At 40.1% G+C, this 23,950-nt stretch overlaps 1 protein-coding gene across 8 annotated transcripts in view; it reads left to right on the top strand.

Moving 5' to 3' along the window:
- Window positions 1–23,950, top strand: part of EYA2 (EYA transcriptional coactivator and phosphatase 2) — a 166,633-nt gene that overhangs the window by 43,970 nt on the left and 98,713 nt on the right. For all 8 annotated transcript variants that reach the window (XM_057432174.1, XM_057432168.1, XM_057432171.1 and 5 more), the window contains 5 exons: window positions 2,405–2,521; window positions 13,646–13,713; window positions 15,601–15,778; window positions 17,396–17,523; window positions 18,027–18,110. In XM_057432174.1, coding sequence (XP_057288157.1) covers window positions 2,405–2,521; window positions 13,646–13,713; window positions 15,601–15,778; window positions 17,396–17,523; window positions 18,027–18,110 — 575 coding nt within the window. The remainder of the gene's footprint in view (window positions 1–2,404; window positions 2,522–13,645; window positions 13,714–15,600; window positions 15,779–17,395; window positions 17,524–18,026; window positions 18,111–23,950) is intronic.

Below are 23,950 nucleotides of genomic sequence, written 5' to 3'. Positions count from 1 at the left end.
AGAAACTTTTTGTATATTATTACGGAAGAGTCAAGACACAGGCATGGGTGAAATGGTACAGAGTACTTCAGTTGTGGAAGGTGGTTCCTATGTGAGGGCTGCTTGTTAGCTATAGGTGCAGTAACCATTCCTAATCCCAGTCAGCCTTGTTCCCTGCTTTCCTGCACAGAGCCTTGCCAGCAGCTGCGAGGAGACAGTGCTGGGCAGGAGCAGCTGGGGGGTTCAGGCAGGGGCCTAATTAAACCAGCACTCCTGACAATGGAATGCCTGGTAAACCAAGTGGTAAGAGTGTACTCAAGCTCTGCATAGAAATAGAAAGTCCTTGAGGGAGCTGGGAAGTACTTACCACTCCTAAAGACCAAGGAGATACTGCTCCTGCTTGGGTACAGCTCTTTAACAGAAAGCTTTGGGCTCATCCTGTGAGTGTTGAGTCTTGTAGCATTAAGATGGCTTCATAGTTCTGTTTCCACTCCTGTTTTCTCCTGTGCTGTTAAACACCTTTTGTTTGCTTGGCAAATACAGTATCTTTTCCCAACAAGAAGTTTTTATACACCATTGACAAGGCCTTTACTGAAAGGAAATTCAATGCAATGCTCTGGAAGCCAGGGAAATGGACTTGGCGGAGCCGAAGCTCTACCAGGATGATGAGAGAATGTTTTGAGACTCTTTCCTGGAGCTACGTATGTGTTTGCATCAGCTGGCTGATTTCCAAGGCAAACTCTGAACAGTTGTCCTGTTAGAGCAGGTGAAAGTAGATCCATTTGCTACTGCCTAGAGTCTTTAGGGCATACATGTGTCAGGCCCATATGCTGCTTATAAATCCTGTGGATGACCTCTTAGCATCCTTGAGCAGTGATTTCCCTCCCCCAGCCCATATACCCTCTCTAAGATACTCAACACAGCGTATGAAAAACTCCACCTGGCTGACAACCAAGAACAATGAAGCAGTATTGTTTTTAGGCACAAAAATAAAACTCGGCCAGTTTCTAGACAAAACAGAACATTGTGTGGAAATTAATTTGGTGCTAAGTTATTTCGCTGTCTGACAACAATTTTTAGACTTCCAAAAAGACCCATTCGTTGAAGATTAATTGTAGCTGGGGTAGGTTGAATGCTCACAAGCAGAGTGCTGATGTCATTGAAAAGCATGGGATGTTATGAAAGGCAGCTTCTCTGCACACACTTGCAAATACCTTCCCTTCCCCAGCAGTAATGGAACCGAATGCTTGCACCATCACTTGTTCATTCACTGTTCAAATAAACTTCCTGCATTTCACAATGCAGCATTGTCATCTTGTTGCTAACTTGTACTCAAATTGCATTGCACCTATTCACACCTAAAGCTAAAAGTGATTTTTATTAGAGAAAACATTCTCTGGGAGAGCTTATTCTGTGCAAATGCAGACTTTGCTTTTAAGATTCATTAAGCTAAAAAACAGCATCTTTGGTGAAAAGCACATGAATTCTACTTGTCTTTTGGCAGGTTTGCCTACAAGTGTTAAAAGATGACAGCAGCCTGGGAAGTGTGTAAATCCAGGACATCAAGAGGGTCTTTGTTTAGTCCCAGCACTCGGGGTGTGCCCAATGGCCATTTTTTGTTTTGTGAAAATAGGTACATACGGGAGGGAAGGATCACGCCCAACCCAAAGGGTTCATAATAAAACACACCTTTCAGCTGTTTATTTTATTAATACAGCTGTACAATCTCAGCAGCATCTCAGAATAAAATATCAACCCCTTTCACTACCAGCAAAGGTTTCATCTTGCAATGTTTAATTCAGCTGTTGCTGTTCCCCCTATAAATTGTCAGTTTAATTGCCTGATTTTAGTAATGAAAAGATTTTTGTGGCTTCAGGGCTTACCTGTTGTTCCTGAACTGTGTATTGTACCTAGTTGAATAGATGATAACCCTCCTCTATAACTTGCCAATAAATATTTTACTATCAAAGCTGAAAATACAATGCAAGTAAAAGATAACTCTGTTGAGAATAGAAGTCTTGAGGTTAATTCGCTGAAGGTCCTTTTGCTTTGTTAGTCATTGCTTGCTTCTGGTAGCTGTTCAGAAAGCTCATGAGTCAATGAGTCTGCTTAATTCTAAAACAAAACTATTTGTTCAGAAATTGTTTTTGAAAACAATATTTTTCATGGTTGTTTACCCATCTTAGCAAAAGTTCATTTGGGTTCATACAGGATGTAGTGACTCAAATATTATTTGTAATGACTCTATGTGACTTATTGAAGAGATCTTCTTGGGTAATGCAGGTAATTAAAAATGAAAGTGTAGGAAAAAGGAGTTTCTTAGGTTAAAATATATCTGAAAAATTAATTCCTAAACTTTCTTCTTCACGCATTTGTATGACAAACACTCATGTTCTGCTCTTGGTTGTTACGGTATGCCCCAAAGGCATTAAAACAGAGGACAGCCTGAGCCATTCTCCAGGACAGAGTGGGTTTCTTAGCTACGGATCCAGCTTCGGTACCCCGACAGCCGGACAAGCACCGTACACGTACCAGATGCATGGTGAGTACAGCTTGTGCCTTGCAGAATGATGCCCTGTAAGAGAGGTCAGAATCCTGTACGCCCACATGAGACGAATTCTTCTTTTGCAATTACAATGAAATACTTAGGTATGGGCACCAGGATAGGGAAGGAGGTAAGTCTTCATAGATCTGTTTTGCTCATCAGAGCATTAGTTATTGGCTTAGGTACTGGATTTAGCATTAGTATACTATAGCAAAATGTCACATATGATCAATATAAGCTTTGCCTTCCTGCAGAAGCTGCGGGGTTTTTTTTTTTTTGGGGGGGGGGGGGGGACGGGATGGGACGGGTAATTAATTTGTGACTGTGTGCCTGGGATTGTTGTGTTAGTGTGAATTCCCGGCTTCTGAGTGGGAACAAAACAAAGGTGGTTTTACACTTAATGCTGTCCTGAACACACTGCTCTGTGGTTAAACTGCTGTATATTCTCTCCACTAATTTTTCATTTTAAAAAGCTGATACTTTGATACTAAAAGTATTTTTTTTTAATACTGCTACAATGTAACTGATACCTGCAAAGATACATCTGCCTGGTTTAGTTCCCTGAGTACCCATATCATTAATAACCTACATACTACTGAAGAAAGAAGAGCAGAGCTGAAAGCAGCTGTTTTTTCCTCAAGGTTACTGAGCTAGGATTTAGTAAGTTTAGAATAACTGTTTTGTGTCTGTCAGAATAATAATTGATTATAAAATACTCAGTTGGATTCCCTTAAGGCTTCTAGAAGAGTGCCTTGTACTGGTGGTAGCTTTATAACACTTAGTTTTGTTGTACAACCAGGAAGGCCAAAATATACTTTTATTTCTAAAAATAAAACTTAAAAGTTGTTCTCTAGTCATTCCATTTGAGAAGCTGTTTGAAACACCAGCTCTCAGGGGATGGAATGTTGACTTGTCAACTCAAGAAAGTCATGAAAGGGTTTAAATCTGAATTGCCAAGAAGTATAAAGTAAATGAAAATGGTGGAATTTCATTTTTGTTTCCTTTTAACTTATTTCTAGAATGTTATTTGATTTCTTTGAGCATTTTAGTGCTGTTGGAGAGAAACCTGAACTGCATATGGCACGTTGTCATTATTGAGCTGGTATTCTATATACTTTTTCCTCCAGTATGTGCACTTTTCCTTTGTGAATTATGTTGAATTTTATTTACATATTTATTTATATTCCTGGGACTTGCTGAGTCATTAAGCATGAATTGGAGGAGGAGCACTAAAATTTGGGTGTAGTCTAAATTCTCTGGGTAATCTGAAGTTAAAACCACCTTGAATGCCTCATGGAACATGCTGGCATTCAACATCTGGGTTGAATGTTGCACCAAAAAACAATCCCCAAGCTATATATAAAAGCTATATATATATATATATCCCCAAGCTATATATATAACCTGTGGTTGGTTTGGGCGTTTTTTTTAATCACCTTGAATCCTAGAAGTTTCACCTGTCCTGTTCAGTTTTTGGCTTCTATTCTGCTCCTTAAACTTGTCTTGAGTCTGGCTGTAACACCACTATTGACAAAGTGCTGGCATTTTCTTTTGCTGCCTTGAAAGATTGGTGTATCCTGTCTGGGTTTCTGTTGTTTTTTGTTTCCCCAGAACATGTGCTTTGTGTTAGCTTAGAAGAATCTGAGCTGTTTAAGAAGGCAAATTCTCGACTTAGTTGGGACTGCAGTTTTTAAGATGGCCCCTTCATCCAGTCAAGAGGCTTAGACAAGCAAATTTTGTGCACTTGAAAATGTTACACTTGCAAACAATAGTGACACAATCGTGTGTTGTACCAAAACAGGCTGGGAGGAACTGCATGCATATGTGTGTGAGCATGAATGTGCCCAAGTGCTTTCAGATAGTGTTCCCTAGGGCAATGCTGTGGTATTAGGAGAAATCTAACTTCTTTTCAGATTTTTATGCCAGAAAGATCATTTCAGCCTGTCACTAAGCCTTTAATGCAAAAGAAAATAGAGAAAAAGTTTCTGCAAGTGGCAGGTGCTTACTCCAAGGCAAAGGGAGCAGGAGCAAATGTGTCTTCCTGTTGTAAACAAATATTTCCACCCTTCTTGCTCATGAGAGGAGCAGTCTGAAGCTCCCTGACAGTACGGTTTATTTACCTTGCTGAGTGCTAGTGAAAGGTTTAAGTGAGAAGCCAGGAGCCTTCCTGTGCTGAGTGCTACCGAGGAATGTGTGCTCAGTGCTTTCCCACGCCACAGCACTTGGGGGTGGGAAGGTGATCACTCTTGTCTCCCTAATACAAGCAAGCAGCTCTCTGTGCCACCCAGCTCCAGGGCCATTGAGGCTTTTGCCAAGTTCACATCAGTCCTTTAGGTCACCTCATTGCTGATCCAGGCAGGGACTCTGGGTAATGGGCTAAAGCAGCTGAAAAGGGCAATATTTTATATAATACTTTTATAAAACCAAATTTCAGGGGACTTTAAGAGTCAAGCTCTTAACCCTCACTTCGAGGACAAAATGTTTCTTGCATCACACTGAAAGCGATCTTGAAGAGGGTGACATGCAGGGAATCAGCAAGGAAAGGTATCTCCAGGAGTGTGTGCTGCTCAGTTTTGTGTTTTAAAGTATAAGGAAAACATGATTTTCTTAAGGTAATCTCTGCAAGTATTGTAAGATGGTAATAGCTCAATTATATAAGTGGAGTAACTTTGGACTTGTTTGCCTCCATTGAGAACCAGCTCCCAGAGCAACATAGTGAAGTCATCTGCAAGTGGGCAAGTGGCCAGCCTGTGATTCCTGAGCAGGTTGTGTAGCCTGTGTGATTCCTCCTCATAACTGAGTTACATGGTCCCACCATCAAATAGGCACCCATCATATGTGTGTTACACTGTTCACCAAGGGATAAATGATCTCTTGAGTGACAAATACTTAGTCTTACAGGGCTCTAGGACAAATGTTCTCCTTCAGTAAGTGCCATGTTTCTTTGGTACTAATGCTAACTGTGGCTAGGATACATGTGTCAGGCTGTAGCCTCCCCTCTGTGATGGCTGTTGTCAGTAAAATGGTACTTCAGAAGACAAATTCTGCTCTCTCTTAAGTCATTTCATTTTCAATACAAACACAGATGAGGCAGGTGTGATGTGGTAGCATTTAGCTTTTTCATCTTTAACTCCAATTATCAACTGTACCCCGGTTCTTGAGCAAGAACAGAATCCACTAAAAAGCAAGAATGAGGATAAAACATTCTTTTGGTGATTAAGTGGTAAAGAAAAAAAAATATTTTACTGTCAGCCAGAAGGGGAAATATATTTTCATGTTTCCCTAGCATGAGAATAAATAAAATGTGGAAGGGTTTACAAGCCAAATATCTAGTGCAATATGTCACACACACATATAAATACAAAAGATGAGATTGGTGAGTTCCATAGCTCATAAAAAAAAAACCTATATCACAATGGTAGATTGAATTAGTGATTTTAATTGCCATGTAACAGTGGATATGATAGTGTACTGTCAGAGCAACATTCAAATAGACTGAAATCTGGTAGTTAAGGATACTGTAGTTGCTGAGGGTCAGGGAGAATTCTTTGGAATATAAGAAACTTAACATTTAGTGAGCTATGTAAAATACAAAGAGAAAACCCTGCCAGCATGTTAGCTAACATAGAAAACTATGAGCTATGCAGAGAGAGCAATAGAGCAGCCAGCTTATAGAGCATTTCCTGTGGTTGCATGAACATGTGTTACCCCTTTATTGCACATCAGGCCATCTCTTCTCAGCTTGTCATTAATTCCTAGACAATGCCTTGCTCTTCAGTTATTATTGCTAAAATGACAGCTGGTATGAAACTATGAAGTTGCACAACAGTTAAAGTTGTGGCCAAAGACCACTGTGGATACTGTCGTTGAGCAGGGAAAGATTTGACTGCTTTTATTTATATTTTTTTAATATCCAAATCTATCTACCCACAAAATACTTTTTACATTACAAAGGAAAATTTAGTTATGTAACTGGGATAACTTTCCTTTGCCAAGGAATTGCAAAGCAGTATTGAGTTCAGTACAGACAGAAATTTGGGGCCAAAGACCTACGCACTGAAATTCTTTGCTACTGCTGAGCATTTGTTTTCTTTGTAGAGTCCATTCTGATCAGCTGTCAAATAATGAACAGAAAGAAGCATTTATTTGGTGCAACACTGATTTGAAATGGGCTAATTGTATTGCTTATATTTGTGGAATTAATTGTTTATGAATTGTTCGCTTGGTCTAAGACCAAAATCTGAATATTTAATCAATTGAAATGTTTTCTTAGGCTGGAAACATTTTGGTTCTTGTTGATATCTAGATAATCTGGACAATTACTGCTTCCAAGTGATGCCTGAATTTTGATGGCAATTGTGTGCCAGTTTGTGTGTTACGTAGTTAATATGAGGCCATACATATCTATTTGGCATGAATGGTTAGCTCTGCATGCGTGAATTTTGCAAAGGAAGTGGCATGTTTGATTTTAAGCTTAATTCTTTAAGTACCTAGTGATGGAACGTGTGAGAATCTACACTTGAGAAGTATGGATCACACTTTGGCATCCAGATAGTGAATCCATTTGAAGTCCCAGAAGATAAAGGACAGCGAGAGCATGTCCTCAGCAAACTGTCACTCAGATGCCTTAGATTCATAAAATTAAAACCTCAGTAGAAAACGGGTAGTTTCTTTCTAAAGCCTTTGCTTTACAGCTGGTTTGCATTAGTTGCAGTTTTAAAAGTATGGCAGTAAAGCTGTGCTCCACTCTGTGGCGAGTTCAGCAGGGAAAGGCCTCTCTTCAGGAGGGGTCAGACCTCACTTTTTACAGTGTAAATACAAGGTTCATAAGAATAACAGGCAGTCTCCCTTTCAAAGATTTTTTTAAACACCAGGGGCTGACCATGCTACATTTACTTTGTTTTAGAATGAGCTGTCTTACAGGAGGAGGAAGTCAAGGGGAGAGGCAAAGGTGTTGACAGTGATGCACTGTATGCTGCAAGGATCAGTGCTACTGCAACCCAAGGGAAAGCCCTGCTCTACCTTCTGCCATTTACTGCTTTTATGAGGTTCCAGTCAGAACTCATTCTTTGGTTATTGTTAAACAAGGGAAGAGGATATGCTAGTGGAAGGAGTAGGCACCAGGGTGGATGGTCCTGAAGTTGGGGGAGCAAATGTGTTTTTGTGATAGAGAGATGGGCTGTTCTGTCTGGGTATTTATCAGAGTATTTAGAAGTTCACCCTGATCAAGGGGAAGGTAATTGCTAAACATGTAGCTGTGCTCACTGGCCATATTTTTATCTCCAATTGCATGATAGTCGATGTTACAAGGCTACTCAGATTTTAATGCTGACCTGGGAACTGGAACCCTCTAGCCACTAAAGAGCACAGGAGGTGGCAAATCCAGCTTTCCTTTATCATGTCTTATGATCTGTCAGTGGAGGATTGTGTTCAGGATGAAACTGCAGCTGAAGGAACCTTTAATCTTTGATGTCTGTGGAGTCACCCAAATAAAGTTAGGTTTGCTGGTTGTTTTTTCAACAAGGGATTGCACGGAGACAGTGTACGTCACTGTCATAAGGATGTTCACATTCAGGTCCAAAACATTCCTTGTGATTGGTTTTTGAAGAGAATCCAGTGTGATTTCTTTCTATAGCTGCAGCATCATTTCGTAGTAGTGGTTAAAAGAAACACTTTCTCAAAAATACGATAAAATGTAGTTGCTTTCCCATGTTTCAAATCCTGAGAATAAATATAAACCATCCCAGCACCTTCAACACCATTGCCGAGCTGGATTGAGCAGCTCAGGTGAGCAGGCTCAAAAGGATGGTAAAAGCCAGGCCCTTAAAACTGCTCTGGTCATCACTTATTAAAGCCTTTTGAGGCTCTGTCGGTTGAGTACTCCCAGAAGCAGGCAGCAGGGGAACAGCCTGGACTCAGAAAAACTGTGCCATGAAATGTGTTTTATATCACACTGCCCGCAAACACCTGGTCAGGCCAGCAGGGCTGAATGGGGTCCCACTAGTGGGAGACCAGTGGACATAATGACTGGTTAAATGGGCTGCATATCTGAGAGTATTATCTGCAGAAGGTGTTCATATGTTTCTGGGAGCAGTGTCTTTTAATAGACACTGCTGATGTCAAGTGCTGTAACATTGTAGAAGCATACTTTTCACCTAGGTTAATACAGTGCACTCTTCCCTACAGTGTCTGAGCCCTTCCAGACAGAAATGCAAGACTGGTTTTGGGGAAGGGTTCATTATGTCTAATGGCAAACAGTTGAGCAATATGCTGCAAAATACATATGGGTTGAGTTTTTCTTCTCCTTTCACAGGTCAGATAGTCCTGAAATACCTGCACAGCTGACAGCCATGCAACATTTTATGAGTTTTCTTGCCCAGTAAATGCAGGCAGATGTTGTAGGATTTGGAACCTTACAAGGCACTGGAGTATAGCTGGTGGGAGGTAATTTTGATGAGTGCTTAACCTCTCACTAAAAAAGTAGCAGCTTGGAGAAGGCAATATTTACTGCAGGAAACATTAGCTTGTCAAAGAGCTAAAGCACTGCAAAGAACCTTTCTGAACAACACGCAAGTCTTCAGCCAGATGTTCTTCATAGCGTAGAGTAATGCACACTCTTCTGGGAGTTAAACTAAGGCCTTTCCTTGCATCACTCACAGTCAACATTGTTTTCTGTAGGAAAACAGCTTGCTAATGTAAGAATACACAAGCCATTATATGCAAGCTTGTAAAATACCATGCAGTTCAGCTGAACCCTGTAGGCATTTATTTTATTAGTGCTAAGTGATCAAATAATCCTTTGAGAGAACTCTTCCCTGGAACCACTGTGAATGTGTTTCATCTACAAGTTAGAGGAAACGCTTGGATCTAAGCTTCACTGTTCTACGTCAAGCCTATTCAGAAGTGCCCATGGTAGCCACCCCCTGAATGCCCTCATCTCAGTCCAGTGTTCCATCTTTGGAGTGGTCATGGACTCACAATTGCTGCTGGCAATTGTGAGCTGTGATAAATGCCCTGCTCTTCACCTGTGTGAAACCTGGCTATCTCCTCCTCTGATTGTTGAGTATTTTGGTGAATACTGCATGTTCAAACCAAATATAGCAACTTACCCTCTTTTGAGCAGTACAGGAGACTTGGAGAACTCCTCCCTGATGTTGGGGCCCCTAGCTGCATGAACTTCAAGGACACAAACCTGATTTTCAAAGTTTCCAAAGCTTCCTCTGATACTGATTTGAACTATACCACAGGCCCATCCCATCACTGTAATCATAACTCCCTAAGACACCAATATCCTTTTTTTAGCAATGCCAGAGCTTGGTTCTGAAGATACTGAACATAACTGTAAGTATTTCCTTAGTTTTTGAATGTGCTCTTAGCTGGGAAGAGGGGGAAGAAATGTAGCCTGTTGTTGCAGTGACTGAAAGAGAGGGAGAAACTGAGAAGAAGGAAAGGCTGGCATGAAAGTTTTTGCAGGAGCACAGTCCAGATCACGCAGCATTGAAATCATCATTGACTGTGGCATAGATTTTTAAAATACTTGAATTAAAAAGGGAATGAGGGGAAAATAGCAAATGAAATCCATCTGTGAGAACAGGAACATACCATCAATCAGCTCACAAAGAGTTTCTCTATACGTGTTGCCCTTGGACATCCATACAGAGAAGGGCCACATCTACTTATCAAGGAAAAGTCATGACACTGAATATGTGTAGCATATGCATGCCTTTTATGCGGTATCTTTTCATGCAAGTGTGTTTGTGATATACATACTTTACAGGAACATTTACAGTACCATACATCTGAAGAGCTATTCTACTCTAGAGTCCAGATTGTTTTATTACCAGCTAAATGTTCTTTAAGCTACCTGTGAATGAAGGCATTGTGACATTTAGCAACTGGTTTGATTGAATACAGATGTGAACCATATTCCAGATGGAGAAGATCCAAAGGGAGAGATCCTCGGCTTGTTTCTGATTTGGAAGTAGAAGTTTGAATGCAATTACTTGATGTTGAGCTAGCAAGATAGAAACAAATCACTTGCTTGCAGATCTACAGTATTGCAAATGTAAAATCAGCTGTAGTTTGAGATAGTGTGCTGTCCTCAGAGGTCAGGGGAAAAAGCCAATATATATGAAAGCAAAAGTCCTATAGAAGTGTGCAGTATCCACTCAGAAACGGGAGGGGGCCAGGCATTCATGAACATTCCTTACCGAGAGGTTTCCTAGGAGTGTCTCATTCTGCATAAGTAGTGCTTTCTAATGTCATTTCAGTCTATCTCTGAATATTACAGGAAGTGCTGTGACCAGGTTGGACAGAGCATTGGGTGACATGGTTTAGTGTGAGGTGTCCCTGCCCATGGCAGGGGGGCTGGAACTTGATGATCTTAAGGTCCTTTCCATCCCTGACTATTCTATGACCAGGGAAAGCCCTTGAAAAAAAATGGTTACATGGGGACAGGGCTAAATTGATAATGCCAGAATGCAGGGTCTGTTGATAATTTTATAGTGTTTAAGTGTCAGATTTACTGATGCAAAACTGAAATTGCACTAGGCAGAATTACTCCTATTGTGGAAATCATAGAATCATCGGGTGGCTTGGGTTAGAAGGGACCTTAAAGCTCATCTAGTTCCCTGCCACAGGCAGGGACATCTGCAACTAGACCAGGCTGCTCCAAGCCCTCTCCAACCTGCCCTTGAATACTGCTAGGGATGGGGCAGCCACAGCTTCTCTTGGCACCCTGTACCAGCACCTCACCACCTCACAGTAAATGTTTATTTGTTATCAACAACTTGGGGAGGAAAAGCATTTGGGGCAGGTTCTGATATGTGTTTTGAACTGCTGAATTCTACAAGGCTGCTCACTGCTCAAAGAAACTGTAACAAGCTGACCTCTTTCTCTGCTCATGAGGAGCAGTTGTGTTTGATCTCAGTTTAGCCCAGCTAAAATGGTAAAAATATATTCTCTAAAACCAGTGTAAAATCCACTACTTAAGGTGTAGTCACAGTGGACTGTGGGAAGCTATGGAGCATGAGTTGTTCCCCATCACCTCAACCCTTCTGTTTCTACCCTCCTCCCTGCTCACATTCCTGCCCTGTTTGTGCATGGACACATTTGCTCTTCATGGCTAAGTTCACTTCAGTTGTGCAGATCTCTCCTTTTTGTACTTCTCTCTGATTGTTCGGAAAACAGGAGGCTATGGTATCGTGCAGGTAACACAGCAATAAACTTGTTCTCATCACAGTTTACACATAAAGCATGAGTCCCTCGAGGTAACTCATCCCCCTCTTGACAGCTTTAATAAAGGATGATGGATTGTTTAAATGACAGTTAGATCAAAAATTCCCCTTGTATTCTTTTGAGATCTGGTGTAAAAGAGCTGTTCTGTGTTCTGTGAAAGTTGTTTTCGCCTGTAAGCACAGGGGCTCTATTACTTCCCTTCACAGTGGTGAGAAGTGCTTAGTTACCACAGGAATATATTCATCCTGCCACATACTCATGACATCTTGAAAAACTGCAGAAATTAAAGCCTAGCATGGGTGGGAGGTGGGGAAGTGCCAATAGCTGAATGCGTGGCTGTCTTTGGGATGCTGCTCTGGCCAGGCTCCCCATATGGGTTGTGGGGAGGAGGAGGGATTGTATACTGATCCACCCAGAACTGCCTCCAAAGGATGATACATCACCTGAACCCGCCTGCCCAGCATGTGCAGGGGACTTGGGAGACCCCAAGTGCCTGTCAGTCACCTGCGCCCTCTTTTCCCTCTCTCTGCCCTTTTCTTTTTAAGGACTGCATGTGGCAGCCAGTTAGTTCTGGAGGGCAGAGTCCTCCCTCTTATTTCTTTTTGGCTTGAGATTTATTTCCCAGGGCATGTGCTTTGTAGCTGCACTTGGCAGAGTGGAGTTTGTTCAGCTGTCCATTCCCTAGCTAAGCTGGCGTCTTAAAATAAAAACAAGCAAGTGGATTTGGGGAGAAAGGTTGCCGCATGAAAACATGCAGAATGTCATATGGTTAAAGCAGCACTGCTCAAAGTCATTCATATGATAAGAAACCAGATAAGAAAAAAAAAGCTGAGTGCCTGATTAGATCTTGTTCTTAAGGTGCATCGAGGTGACAAAATGAAGCTCAGATGGCCACGAAGCACCAAAATCATACCTCTTTCACTGCAGAAGTAGTGGGGCTGAGTGCTCTTTGGAGTCGCTTTCCATTATGATAGAATACGACGTAGTCCAGTTTCTGCCTCCTGCGTATGAGCAAGCCAGCCTTTGGAGCAAGCACTGTTGCAAAACACTGGAAGAAGACTTTTGGTATAAATTCTCATCAAACCACACGAACTCCAGAGGAAGTTCCCTACCCATGTGAAATGGAAAATTTTGAAATAGAAAGTGGCAGAGACTGAAGTTAAATCAAGGCTAGAACTTGCCAGGGGTGCAGTATCGAGGGGATGGGAAACTTGCAGCTCTCCTACCGCTTTCCTGATGGGAAGTAAAGGAGGACTGTACCTGTAGATCTTCTCTGAACCTTTAATTCTCCACCCATAAAATTTTTTAGTTAATCTGTCATCCAGCTCAGGAGGCTAGGCTGGACATAACCTGCTTTGTTTGGAACTGAACTATGTAAAACTCACATGCCCATCCTTTCTCTTCCTGATGTTCCAGGATGAAGCAATGGTTTTTCTCCTTCCTGTCCCACCAATATTGTTCTTACATTTGGGCTATCAACACCAGGACATAAGGACAGATTCCAGGACATACCTGGAATCAGAGTGTGCATGGTTCTATACATACTCTGACGGAGTTTCCTGCAGAAGATGATAAAAAATACTCTCATTACTTACTGGAAAAAGAACTAAATAAATTTTAAATTTGGGTTGAATCCTTGTTTTTCAGCTTTGTTTCCTAGTTTTGTGTTTGGTTTAGTATATATAATGGTTGTCTTTGAATGCCTTTCAGTTAGCAGACTCCAGTAATAGCCAAAAGTCTTTACAGCCTGCAATTGTTAAGATTTGTGATATACTTTCTTCTACTGAGCCAGTACTTTACTTCCTGTTGGAAATTATTTGTATTAATATATCCTGTTATTTTGATTGCTGGTGTGTTTTATGACCATGATTTTCTTTCCCTTAGGCACTACAGGGATTTACCAGGGAGCTAATGGCCTGACAAATTCTGCAGGATTCAGTGCTGTGCACCAGGTATTGTTCAGCATTTAGTATTGGCAACCTTGGCACTTATTCTAAACACCTGGAATATTGGTAGATCACAAAGATTATTCTGGTGTTTACATATATTTAAGGAAGGCATTGCCCTGCATTCTGCTGAACACCATTCTGCTCTACTCCTCTGGCCTGTCCAGGACTTCTAGATATCTTAATTAATTTTAAGACGTGTATATACATAGAGTTCAGTCCTTGCAGGAGGAGGATGCCCTGGCAATCTCTGCCATGCTGCTGTAGCAATGCCAAAAGTTTCATCATTCCTCTGCCATCTTACAACTTTAAGCTATGTTTTCCATCCTCTATAGAGAGCTTTGCTTCCAGGATCCTGTTGTCTGCTGTCTTGGCACTGTGTAATACATATGAACAATTTGAAAGAGTGTTGGCAGGCCCTGATGAATATTGAGCCATCTGAGCTGCCTGTGTGCTTCCTTCTTTGAGAATACACCTGTCTATGGGCTTCATGCTTCAGATACCTTGATAAATGTGTGTGTATAAATAAACAGCGTGCGTATATACACAAGACAGATGTTTTTCAGTAGCAAATGGCTGGTTTTGATTGGACCAAACAAATGAGTACACTGTCCCAGAAAATGTGTTTTGGTTGCCAGTAATTTCAATTCCTTTTTTGGAAGGTGATGGTTGACTTGTATTTTTAATTACAACAGTGGGCAAGATCTTTATTACTTCAGTTTTGGCTAAAAACATCAGCATCTGCTGATAGAAGTGCATGTGATTGAAGTATGGAGGTTACCTAAAAAGGGGAAAAATAATTGGGCTGTTTTCATTGTTTTGTTATGTTCCTTAAGAGAAAACAATGAAATTCTCTCATTTCTTTTTCAGTTTAATCACTCTTATGACAACTTGAGTCTTTATTCTTGAGAGCTCCCTGGTGACTGAAAGTTAATGAAATAGCTGTCACTGACAAGATGTAAGCTGTTAAGGAGGAAAGTGCTTTTAGTCTTTCTAAAGACTATTTATTATTTAGTTTTATTTAATACCAGAGACTAGTTAGCATTTTTGAGGAAATAAAAACCTTTTGCTGAAAGACAGTCCCTAGAGAACGAACACAGTTCTCTATCTGAAAAAGCAAATAGGTGGACAAGAGCAAGAGTCGCAGTTAAAACCAAACAAGTAAAACTTTTTATGTTTTAATTGTCCAGTGAGTTTCTAATCTATTTTTCTCATTAAAAAAAAAAAATAATCTATATGAGGATGGACTAAAGTTTGTTTGAGAGGCTTAAAATAAAGCCAGAGGGATCTGTGATACCTCAGCTCCCCAAGGTCACTTCCACCTTGTAGTTTTAGTTATTTTTCTTTAGGTAGAAAAGACCATTCAGGCATTTCGTTATTGCTGAGATAGTTGGACAATCTCAACTGTGAACATTGCTGCAAAACAGTTGCAACTTTTTTTTTCTTCATTTTTGTAACCTATTCTAATGTCTGATCAAGAAATGTTGCTGATCATAGGAAAACGCAGACAGTTTTGCTCCTTCTCTTACCCAGTTATTCATTCTGTTCTTCTGATTTCTTAAGTGTTCTGTTACTTACAGGGAACATGTGTATTCCATCATGGGTCTTTCCAAAAAGCTGCCCTACTTTACTTTTGCATAAAATTGTTGAACTCTTACACAAAATGTGTCAGCACTGATAACTAAAATCCTACAGAAAAAGCAGATTAGTTGTTGATTAGTTGACCATAATAAGCCAGCAGTATATTTGGGAGAAGCAGAAATCTAATGAGACATGGTTCTTTAGGGAAATATTCCTGCTGCATGCATAGATAACACCGCCTCTGTGGTGTCTTACTCATTTATAAAATAAATCCAGATACGCTGATGTCAGATGTTTCTTTTTTCCTCAAAGGAATATTCATCATATCCAAGCTTTCCTCAAAGCCAGTACTCACAGTATTACAGCTCCTCCTACAACTCTCCATATGTGTCTGCAAACAGCATCAGCCCCTCAGCCATCCCAACCTCCACTTACTCTCTTCAGGAGTCTTCCCACAATATCACCAGTCAGAGCACAGAATCGCTGTCTGGTAGGTGCATCTCTTCTGTTTTCAGTTTGTCAGTCTCAGTCACCTGTAGACATAAACACTGTAACCTTGTCATTAGAATGTACTAGAATGCATATTTTTACATGGATAAATCAGATTTCCTAGCGTTTAAGAGTTCTGCTTACATGGTGCAACACAGGGTTTTGGAAAGATTAGAACATCCACACTCTGTAAAACCATCTTGTGTCATTTTCATGAGTTTGTGAGATTTGATCTCTTCTAAAGGTAGTACAGAAAGATAAAACTATTACATACAGAACCCAGATCACGTCTGAGGGCTAATGAGGGTAGCACAGAATTCAAAGCCAACAGCAGTCCTCAGAAAAAAAAAAAAGAGTTTCCTGATTGTCTGATGATTTTTTTAGCCCTTGTCAGTGTTGTGGTTTATATTCCCCTCTTACAACAACATGTAATAAATGCTTTCATAAATAAGTAAGTACAAGAGAAAGTCCCCCTTTTAAAAATCAGCACAAATTGTTTGTCTGAGTTGGAAGTTCAAGATGAATTCCACACATAAAGGTTTCAAAATTTGTGGCTTCTCTTTGAGTGCTTAATTTTTAAACTCTCAAAGCTTAAATGGTTTATGGAATTACTGACAGATTATGATACTCAATGTGCTGTTCAAGTACAATCTTCGCATATCACTTGCCTACTAAAGTTTTCATTGGCATGCAATAACATTTATATAAAACACCACATAATTTGTGGATGATCACAGTCTACGCCCATTGCAGGTCTGCTGACTTATGAAACAAATCTGAACATCTGTGGTTGCTCTAAAAGAAAAATAAACTAATATTGTTTTTTAAAAAGAAGTGATCGCAGATTGCTCTAAAAGCAGTTGAAGGATTTTCTGTTCTAGATCTTATCTTAGCCTTTTTGAGAAAGGGTGATTTCAGAAAGGCTTGTTAGGCACAATCTAAGCTTCTCTGAAGAAGAATACGATTATTCCAGGAAGCTGGAGAGGCCACAACTTAGCAAGGTGAAAAGAAAAATATGTTGGAAAAGGATTTGTAATGTAAGGTAAGTGAAATCCGGACAGGTTTGTGAAACTCAAGCCAATCAAAACAGATACTTTATACAAGGGAAGTTCACCTTTGACTGTCTTTTCTCAAGTGCTATCCTCTGTGAAACGGAATATGTCTAAAGAGACTAGTTCTGTATTTTTAAACAAAAATTCATGTTGAAAGTGTATTTTTAATCATAAACATTCATCAAATTTAAAACTAAAACCAATTTTTTTTTTTAGAAGTTGAGTTGGTTTTGGTGTCCTTTTCCATTGCTTTCTAATTCGGGGGGGGAATAAAATTCAAAAAGGTATTTTTTTTCAATGAAAAATGTGATAAGGTTTTTGAAGTGACACATCCATTTTAAAATTTTATTCATACAGTCTTGGTGATTTTTGAAATTGTTTTAGCAAATCTGACGAGTTAAAAGTTACTTCTCTAAAAATGTCAGCTGTTGACGTGAAATGAGTAAGATTTTCTGGTGTTTTCAGAATGCTTCTGGTGGTCTCCATTAAGAGTTTTCATGCTCTAATTATAATGATACAGTGCAGAATTTAAGTTTACAATGGATATTTTTTTTTTCTTATAATAGGGGAATATTCAACAACACCAGCAAAAGATGTAGAAACAGACAGACATCACAGAGGGTCGGATGGCAAGGTACGAGCCCGGTCAAAAAGAAGCAACGATCCTTCCCCTACTGCTGACAGTGAGATTGAGGTAATAACTTTAATTTACATTCCCTTAGTAAAGCCAGCAAAAATAATCAGTCGCATCTATTAGCAAATCCCACCATCAGACTAGTGAGTAGTGAGAACCAGAATAAAATGAGTAATACAACTGGAGCCTACATACATCGGAAGTCAAAATAATTCTTCAGTGTCTATATTATCAGGATCTCAAGCTATTCTTCAGATGTTCTTTGATTTTTTCCTTTAGGCTTTTTAGAAGTCTGCTGATTTGTTCCCCTGACTTGATGTGCAACAGGGGATTTCAATAGTTGTTAGCAGAGCAGACGCTCAGGATGACCAGCACACAGAGTTCCAAAATTCCCCATGTTTCATTTTGCCTGCTTTCACAAAGCATCTACAGTCAGTGCTCCAAATAAGTTTGTGATCTTAAAAAGCTCTATTCCAACAGGACATATTTCCTGACTGAACGAATTCTTGCAGTTGCTTAATATGTAACTATATTTCTTTTTTCCACCCCATCTGTCATCACAGCGTGTGTTTGTGTGGGATTTGGATGAGACGATAATTATTTTTCACTCCTTACTCACGGGAACCTTTGCATCCAGATATGGGAAGGTAAAATTTAATTCTTTTAGCATTACTGCTTGTCCAGCCAACTTGTGTCGGGAACTGTGGGGGCAGCTAATGAGACAGCTTTGCAAGCAGATGCTGCTGATTTTATTCAGACATATTTGTATAAATATGTCCTGTGGTATTTCCTTCTAACATGCGAAAATTTAATTTACCTCCCTTTCATGTTACAAGTAGCCCCTTGTTTTTCAAAGGCTTGTATTGTTCAGCTGCTGCTAGGTGGGACATCAGGATGTTCTTTCAATGTCTGTCTTCTGCAAGAAAGAGTCTATCTAGCAGCCAGACAACATTAACTCTCATTTGAATGAGGTAACACATTTTTTATTAGACCATATGAATTTCAGACAACTTTGTAAGAGAGATTTTGTGTTTGTCAGTCTAGTCTGCCATGAAGAATACTGGCTCTGCTTCCTTACTGAAGCTCACAATTTTAAGGGGATTTAGGAACCCTATCTTTAGCTATCAATTCTTTAGATACCCCCTTTGAAATGCAGGCAATTCCTTTTTTTTTTTTTTTTTTTGAGGTAACTGTGGCTGAACAGACTGAACTTGGCTGCTAAGGAGAAAATGCTGGCTCTTGGATTTAGTACCAGGTGCTTCAATTTCTTCTTAAGGCAGCTTTTTATGATAAACACTTAAGTCACTTTGAATTACAGAATATCAAACACTTTTAAATGGGTAGAAAAAAAGACAATATCATTACCTAATTAAAGGTGGATGACCTAGTTGGCAGCTGTTTCCACACATGGCTTTGAACAGTCAGCTTCATCAGGAGACTGGAAAATAACCCAGCATCTCTCTAGAAAGCAGAAATATGATTTGACATCATTTCATGGCTTTACCAGCTGTACTTGTTTTACGATTGTTATAACAAGCTGAATGTGTAATTAGTAAGATAGATTTATTGTTCGCTGTTAGATGTGCACAGTTGTAAAGGATATAAAATGGTGTTTGTGGTGTGGAAGTCTACTGCAGCACTTGGAATGCTGCTAACACTTCTAACAGCACCCTCTGAAAACCAAGCACGTGTTTCCAAGCAGGGATTTATTCAGACCCATGTTGTACAAGGTAATTGAAGCAGTTACTTTTCCCCGGACGTAATGAAGGAGGTATACTTGTGTAAGCTCAAACCTTCTGCTTGCAAAAAACAGAAAGAATTAGGCAGGATCAGGAAACATAAACTTATGCCGTGTAGATCTGCTATGTGATCACGCTTTGCATTGGATAGGGGCTGCAGTATACATATGGAGAATTCCCTTAATGGGCTGACTTTGTCCTAGCATAAAACCTCCGAAGCAGATGCCTTCATCTGCTGCCTCCTGCACAAGTTTAGAGGGTACACAGTTGGGATCTGCTGCATGGGGACAGGAGATGGTGGACCAAGCGTGTGATGGACCCATGGAGGTGTACTTGCCACTGCAGTACCTGCGAGCTCACTGATGTGCTGCCACAAAGGCAGGAGCTGCCATCCCTAGAGGAGCTGGCGTGGGGATGAAGTGGGGTCAGGGAGTGGAGCCAGAAAGGATTTATCAAAAGCAGTCTCCACAAGCTGTTTCTGTCAGCCATGAGAACCATTTCCTTTATACAAATGTAAAGAATGATACAAACAGGATTTTTTTTTTTAAGTAATTAATCACCTTTTCTATGAAGTTACAAGAGGCTCTTTGAGAAACTTCTCTAGAAGGATTTTTTTTTTTGGTAGTTCTTCATTTGTTTCATCAGCATTAAATTCCTCAGGGCTTTCCTATAAGGGAAATGGTTGTGTTATAAAAGTATTATAGGCTAACAGCTTGATCCAAAGACAACCGGAGGCTTTGGTGGGCTTTGAAACAGACCTTAAACCAAGAGGGAAATACAGCACACTCTGACAGGCTGTCCTGGGAACCATTAAATAGTAACACAATTCAAAAATGTTTAATTGAGCTGAACTATCGAGTACAAGTGAAGCAGTGAGCAAGAGGTTGATAGAGTTTCAGAATCTCTTACTTGAGAAATGTAGGAAGTGTTAATTTCAAATTAAGTATCAAGACTAAAAATCTCAGGCTTTGTCCATAATTCATTATAAAACGTTCATATGCCTGTAACTGGACAGGCACATGCTTTGAATTAAATCTCACACATGGAGGTCTTGGTTCTGTATGTCTTCCTCCAGAAGTGTCAGTTTATATGATCTTCACCATTCCCCTGACCAACATTAATGCAACAGTATCATCCTGTCTGTTGCATTGGTAGAGCTGCTGTGCAGGCACTCAAAGAATTAGTCTATAACGTCAATAAAGCTGAAGAATAGCACCTCTTTCTGGGATGATTTATCTGGGAGTAGGGGAGGAGGAACATCAACCATAGCTTCAGAGATTTGGATCTAAACTCCTATGTTCTTTAGCTACAAAATCTCAAATGGTTCTGTTTAATGCCCCTTGGTGATGGCAGCAATAAGGAACTGTCCAGAAACCTCTTGATTTGGGGAAAAGTGAAGAAATCACAAAAAAGATTATCAGTTGTAGTCATATTATTAATCATTAATGCCTCAATGTACGTTTTCTGACATAATTTCATGGGAAATGTCTTTGTTTGGTTTCTGAGAGGAATCTCTATGGTCTTTGCCATAGGTATGGGCTCCTCAGAGCATGGACAGTTCATCTCAGGTGTTCAGAAAATAATTTGCTTACATCACTGATAGAAGTTAAACCACCAATGGAAGCATGAATGAATAGGCCAGCCTATGTTACTCCTTTTTTGTCTCCTCTACCCAAACTCTTTACTCTATCCCATGGATTACAGTCGTCAGACATTTGGTCTTAATGTTTTCCCCAGACGGTCACTTCAGTATAACCTTTATAGTGGCAGTCAGAGTGGCCTGCAGCTTCACATCTCCCTCTGCTTTCTGCCCATGGTTGAATGGATGCATACTTGCACAAACAGACGGAGTCACGGTCTAAGTGATTGGGGCAGCAAAGCTGTCAAACCCAAGGAAATCTCTCCACCCTTTGGTTTCTCAGCAGGAGGCCCTCTGACAAGAAAAGGTAAAAAAAAAGTTCCATAGGCAGTTAACCCTGGATATTATGTTCAGGAGAGTTTAGAAACCTGTTTTGCAGGCTTGTGATCACTGTATGGGTGTAGGAATATTTACCGTGTGCCTAGAGACCATAACAGATGTAGACCATCATTATAGCTTAATGTACTGTCCACCCAGTTCTTTTAATCCCTTCAGGCATGTATAATAGAGCTCCCAATCAACAGGAGGTGGGCTGTAGTCTTTACTGTGTCTGCAAGGATCTGCCCACCAAATCACTGACAAAACATAATGGGAAAAAAGAGTCAAAATCTATAACAGTGATGCTGGCGTTTCACATGAGTTCGGTAAAAGTCAAGGGGCTTTGTGCATTTGTTTGAAGCAGCTAAGCAAAGAACAGACAGACTTTCTGGTGGTATTAATTCAGACACAATAAAAAGAGATTGCATGTACTCCCTTGCCAAAAAGAAAATCATGGGTCTATTCCCCTTGCCCTGACTAAGATTTGCTTGTTCCATAATCTGTGCTGTCAGAGCATTAAAGAAAAGAAATCTACATCTCTTTCAGCCTGAGAAATGTTAAGTATTATATTGCAGATTCATTCATATGCTTTTCAGAGGACTAGTATCAAAGAAAAAGGGGGCCCTGGGTGTGTTGTTTTCCCTAGCTGAGGGGTAGATGTGAAGCTAATACCTTTCCTTAGTGAGAATTCTTGTTCTGTGTTGGTACACTCCTTGGGATTTTAGTGTCAAAATTAATTGTGAGTAAAGTAAAATCTGGAGTTAAAATTGATCTTTATGTGCAAGTTACTCTGAAATTCTGGAACCAAATGGAAAGGATTTATTTTAGCACTGACTTAAAGAATTGAATACATAGAACAGTCTAAATTCTTGAGTTGTGTTGGACCTTTATCAGTACTCTGACCATGTCTGCTGATACCTGGGAGTTACAATCTATAAAATTCCCTGTAAGATGCATAGCAGTTTCTGAGATTGTTCAGCATCTTCAATTGGCTTGAATTGAGAAAAAACATACTGCAAAAAATAACAAAGCACATTATGTCACAGATTTTAGTTCACCTTTGCTGAAAGGTGTTTAGATTGCCTGTATTACACCATGTCCCAGAGCCTGTACTGTAAGGTTGTTTTGCCTGGAGTGGCCACTGCGGCTGCTTTCATTGGGTACTCGCAGTTTGTCTTGTAGTCACTTGATTGGTACAGAGGTTTGGTTGATGTAGATATGATGGCCATATTTTTTTATTGCTTTTGCATTTCAGCAGTGGCAACCTAAGATGAGCTGTGAGCAGACAGGTATCAGTGAGATAGAAGCAGGACATGCACTCAAGTTCCCAGCCTGTGCGAACATGGGCTCTGCCTCTCTGCTGAGGAACTGGCAGAGGCACAGGTATGTGAAGGACTAGGAGAGTGTCCTCCAACAACAGCCAGGCCTCGAGACCTTTTAGACAGAGCAGCTAAAGTCGCTGCTTGACCCAGTTGAGGTAAAGATGATTTTCTAGCATTTCAAGCTGCTGTGTGTTGGCTGTCTGTGAACTGGACTATGTTGTTCTCACCAGAAATGATGGTTTGGGTCTAAGAAACTTCATTGCTCAAAAGTTTCACCAGCAGTTACATATTCCTACAAAAAGTTTTCCTTAAAGTGAATTAGGATTTCCAATTAAAAGAAAAAAAAAAGGTCATTGAAAAGTTCCTGCTTGGATCTACTCGAGATCCCTGTAAAACCCTAGGGTTGACTTTTTTTTTCTTCTTTTATTCCTGTTCTTATTGAATGCTTCAAGCAGTTTGTGCTTTTTCCCTCTTGTTCTCTCACAGGACCCTAAAGCCAGGACCTGATTGAAACACCATAGGGATTTAATCAAATCTGATGGTGATTCATGCTTCTAATGGCTGAATCTGTCCTTTACTACTTTACAAACTGAGAAGGAATAAAACCCCATTTTATTGCTCGGCTGTTAAAAACTATTTGTAGAAGTTGCTAAGGTTCAAATCAAAAGCGCCCTCCCTTGAGAACTATTAGTTAATTCTAAGTGCCATGGCATCGCCTTTTTCCTTCTTCTCTCGCTTGAGATGTGGCCTTATATCACGACTGCTGTTCAGACATCTGAGAGTTTTCCATTCCTTTGACAAACATGAGCCAAAGTGCTTAAGGACATCTGTTTATTTTATTTCTTTAATGAGAAAACCTTCCAATTTCTTACTGGCTCAGCTGTGTTTATTTACATTTTGTTAGTCATATGTGTGGGGCACCTTGGGACGTTAAAAACCTGCAGAGGCCTATGCTGAGGGCTGCTAGCAGGCATCCTGGTCAGAAAGGCAGAATAAGCCCTTCCTAAGGAAAACACAGTCTTTGGAACTCCATAAAATAGATTTTCAAAACAAATAGTGCCTAATTCACTCAGTAGATCATGGATTAAGTCAAGATGAATACAATTTGGAAAGGATTTTCTGAGGAAGTTGGAGATTTTTTTACCCACTGGAGGCTAAACCTTGTGTTTAATGCCTTTTTAAGTTAAATTAAAAAAGCATTCAGTCACTGCAGGTAATAAAGAAGTCTGTTACTTTAGACATGCTGCTATATCAATTATTAGTTCATTATTGGAGAGAAGGGAGTAAATAATTCCAGCCATTTGATTATTTCAAATGTGTATTTCAGGAGCAAACATCTGTGTTTATCATCTGTACTCTTGATGAGAAGCAGCAGTAGAAACAGCAAAACCAGATCCACAACAGCTTAGATGGTGGGCACGGGAGATGCTCTGAGCTCATGTAGATGTAACCTCTTGTACTAGAGCTTA

The sequence above is a fragment of the Pezoporus wallicus genome, unplaced genomic scaffold (assembly GCF_028554395.1).
Source record: "Pezoporus wallicus isolate ANWC-B61680 ecotype Strahan unplaced genomic scaffold, APGP_CSIRO_Pwel_v1 contig_10810, whole genome shotgun sequence".
NCBI classification, from domain to species: Eukaryota; Metazoa; Chordata; class Aves; order Psittaciformes; family Psittacidae; genus Pezoporus; species Pezoporus wallicus.
This window is presented reverse-complemented; position numbering and strand designations above follow the sequence as displayed.